This window comes from Rhagoletis zephyria, unplaced genomic scaffold (assembly GCF_001687245.7).
Source record: "Rhagoletis zephyria isolate East Lansing unplaced genomic scaffold, Rhagoletis_zephyria_1.1 Rzeph_scaffold_18164, whole genome shotgun sequence".
In the NCBI taxonomy this organism is placed as follows: Eukaryota; Metazoa; Arthropoda; class Insecta; order Diptera; family Tephritidae; genus Rhagoletis; species Rhagoletis zephyria.
In genome coordinates this window covers 5,504-8,045 of record NW_016175225.1, presented here as the reverse complement: position 1 = coordinate 8,045, position 2,542 = coordinate 5,504, and the positions used below count along the sequence as shown (strand labels likewise).

The 2,542-nt window shown below is 38.0% G+C and overlaps 1 protein-coding gene across 1 annotated transcript; it reads left to right on the top strand.

Moving 5' to 3' along the window:
• Nucleotides 1-2,101: 2,101 nt before the first annotated feature.
• On the top strand, nt 2,102-2,535 carry LOC108380075 (bypass of stop codon protein 1-like; the record flags this gene model as incomplete). Its single annotated transcript, XM_017636443.1, has 2 exons — nt 2,102-2,165; nt 2,230-2,535. Coding segments are annotated over exons 1-2 (370 nt in total), but the record flags the coding sequence as incomplete, so codon positions are not given.
• Between the last annotated feature and the right edge of the window lie 7 nt (nt 2,536-2,542).

Here is a 2,542-nt window from a genome sequence, read left to right as displayed (position 1 = left end):
GTAAGTGCAGAAGTGCGTCAAAACAATTTTCTCTTGGAGAAAAGTGACTGAAGTGAAAGTACTGAAACTTTTACCTATCTGTAAATAGATATACATATAATTCTTCTGTACATGTGATTGCGAGTGAACTTCTTTAATAAAATTTTTGTCCTAAGTCCCTGTATAAATTAGGCTCACAATTTAGAACCCCGAGTGGCGCTGGAGTCGAGTTATTATTAAAAATCGTATTTATGATCTGATCTGGCTAATATTCAAAATACGTATTGGCAACGTAAATGGAAAATTGCTCTCCAGGTGGCTCTGGAGTGGAGTTATTACTAAAAATCGTATTTATGTTCCGATTTGCCTCATAATCGAGATGTGTATTAGTAACGGTAGGGGCAATACTATTGATAAAAAGAGCCGAAAGGTGGCGCTGGAGTCGAGTTATTGCTAAAAATCGTCAAGTGAAGTTATTCGCAGGCACTAGGGATCAAAATCAAATTACCACCGTTAAGTTTACCACCATAACCATTGCGGTCCTTACTTTACGGCGACTTAACAAAAAAAGACACAACAACAAAATAAAGACAATTCTGGATGAATGCCTACAAATTCAATTGTAAGACATTTATGGTACTTCTAGTTTCTATACAGATTCCAGGACGATTCACCATTGTGCCGGATCATTGTTGCCATAAGAACTTCTTCAAGAACTTAACGCTTCCGTTAGGTTATTTAAGACGGCAATTTGGGAGATGCTTTCTAACGACCACAAAACCAAACGTGAACGTGAATTGTGGTGAAAACTTTGTACCAAATGTTTGAATAAAGAAATCAGTTTTGGGCGGGACGCAATTCGTCGCGTCCGCTAGTTTTTCATATTTAACAAATTCGCTAAATGAGCAATTCACTTGAACTAATAAATAAATAAATTCCACAAACAACACAATTGTGACTAATTTCTTTGCAAGACATAATTTTAAACACCCCTACCAGAACAATTTGCCCTATACTCCTAGTTGTAAGTTGCTGGTAAGGTATTGCATCTCACCCGGCGGTCCTTACTTCCCGGACTTCCCTGCCGAATATCCCTTACTGTAACAAAGGCGTGGCCGCCTTATGTAAATAGGAATTTAGAATGTACATACGGTATAAGACATACTTCTGAACCGTTTTACAAAGTAAGTGACGTAGAATGTAGAGCAGTCGCTCGGAGTAATTCGGCTATTTCGCAACTGACAGCGTAATTCGTCTTCGAAGGTGTTCGTTTTGTGCTTTACTAGTAGATGACATTGGTCATGATGACAATTTTGGTATTAAAAAGTGAAAGAAAACATGGATTACCTCGTGAAGTGCTTACCTATTTTCCCAGTGAGTTCGATAAGAACAAAAACTCAAACGTACACAAAAATGTACAGTAGAATATGGTAAAATTTAAGAAATTCGTAGAAAATTAACCCAATACACCAGGTAAAGCTACCTGTAAAATATGGAGTATTTACCCAGTCTGTTCTGGTATGGACAGCATACATACAAACATACCTTTGCATACTTTCAAAATAGTTGTAAATCAATAAGCCCTTTTGGCTGCCTTGACAACGTTAAGAAGCAGCGTCGATTCTAAGTTTTTGGCGCAGTAATACAAAAAAAAAAAAGAAAGCTGATTTGGCTAATTTCTTTCAAGCCTAAGCGTAAATTATTCAAATGTGACTTTTCGGTATCTGTGTAAGTGTGTAAGTTAGTAAGTATGTGTTTTATGCTAATTCGCTTACAATGTTCTGTAACTTTAGCCAAGTAAGATGGGTTAAACGTTGTTGTTTGTAACTTTTACACCAGCCCATTGCTAATTATTCATGCTGTTGTTTGTGCGAATATTGAATAGGCCTACAAGAACTAATTAGAATTTTGGCCCTTGGTAGGCTTTGTCATGGGTCAACGTATAAATATTGCGGTCGTAGGCCTTATCGATCAGTGAGCTCCAAGCATTTGGAGTAACGTAAGATTACAAGAAAAATATTTGTAGAATAAATATTTTTTCAACGATTGGTTTTAGTTTAACAAATAGCTTACCTCATAGTGTCCTGGCAGAGTGAGGAGCGACACAGTATACTAACACAAAATGCATTTCTTCCAAGTAGCCCTCTTCGCATTTGGCTTAGCTGCCGTCGCGCTGCAAGCATCTGGTAAGATGACCAAACCAATACTTTTGTGTAAGCAATTATAACAGTTATGCCAATTCAATTACAGGCAACCCGCAAGGATCTGACCACAGCTACCAACTTTTCAATAAACAGCGCACGAACAGAGGTCGACGCACCCATGATCATATTGGTACCGGCCGCGTAATTTCACAGGATTTGCTTAACAGAATCACTTCGTTGAAAGGTTCAACATCTACAACTACTACCACAATTACTACAACATCAACATTTGTTCCATCGAGTCCCACAACAGGAGTAGTTACTCTATTCCCAACCACATCATCGTCATCACCAACTACAACATCACCTACAACACCGACCTCAATAACAACAGTAACAACAAATGCATCGCGTTCATA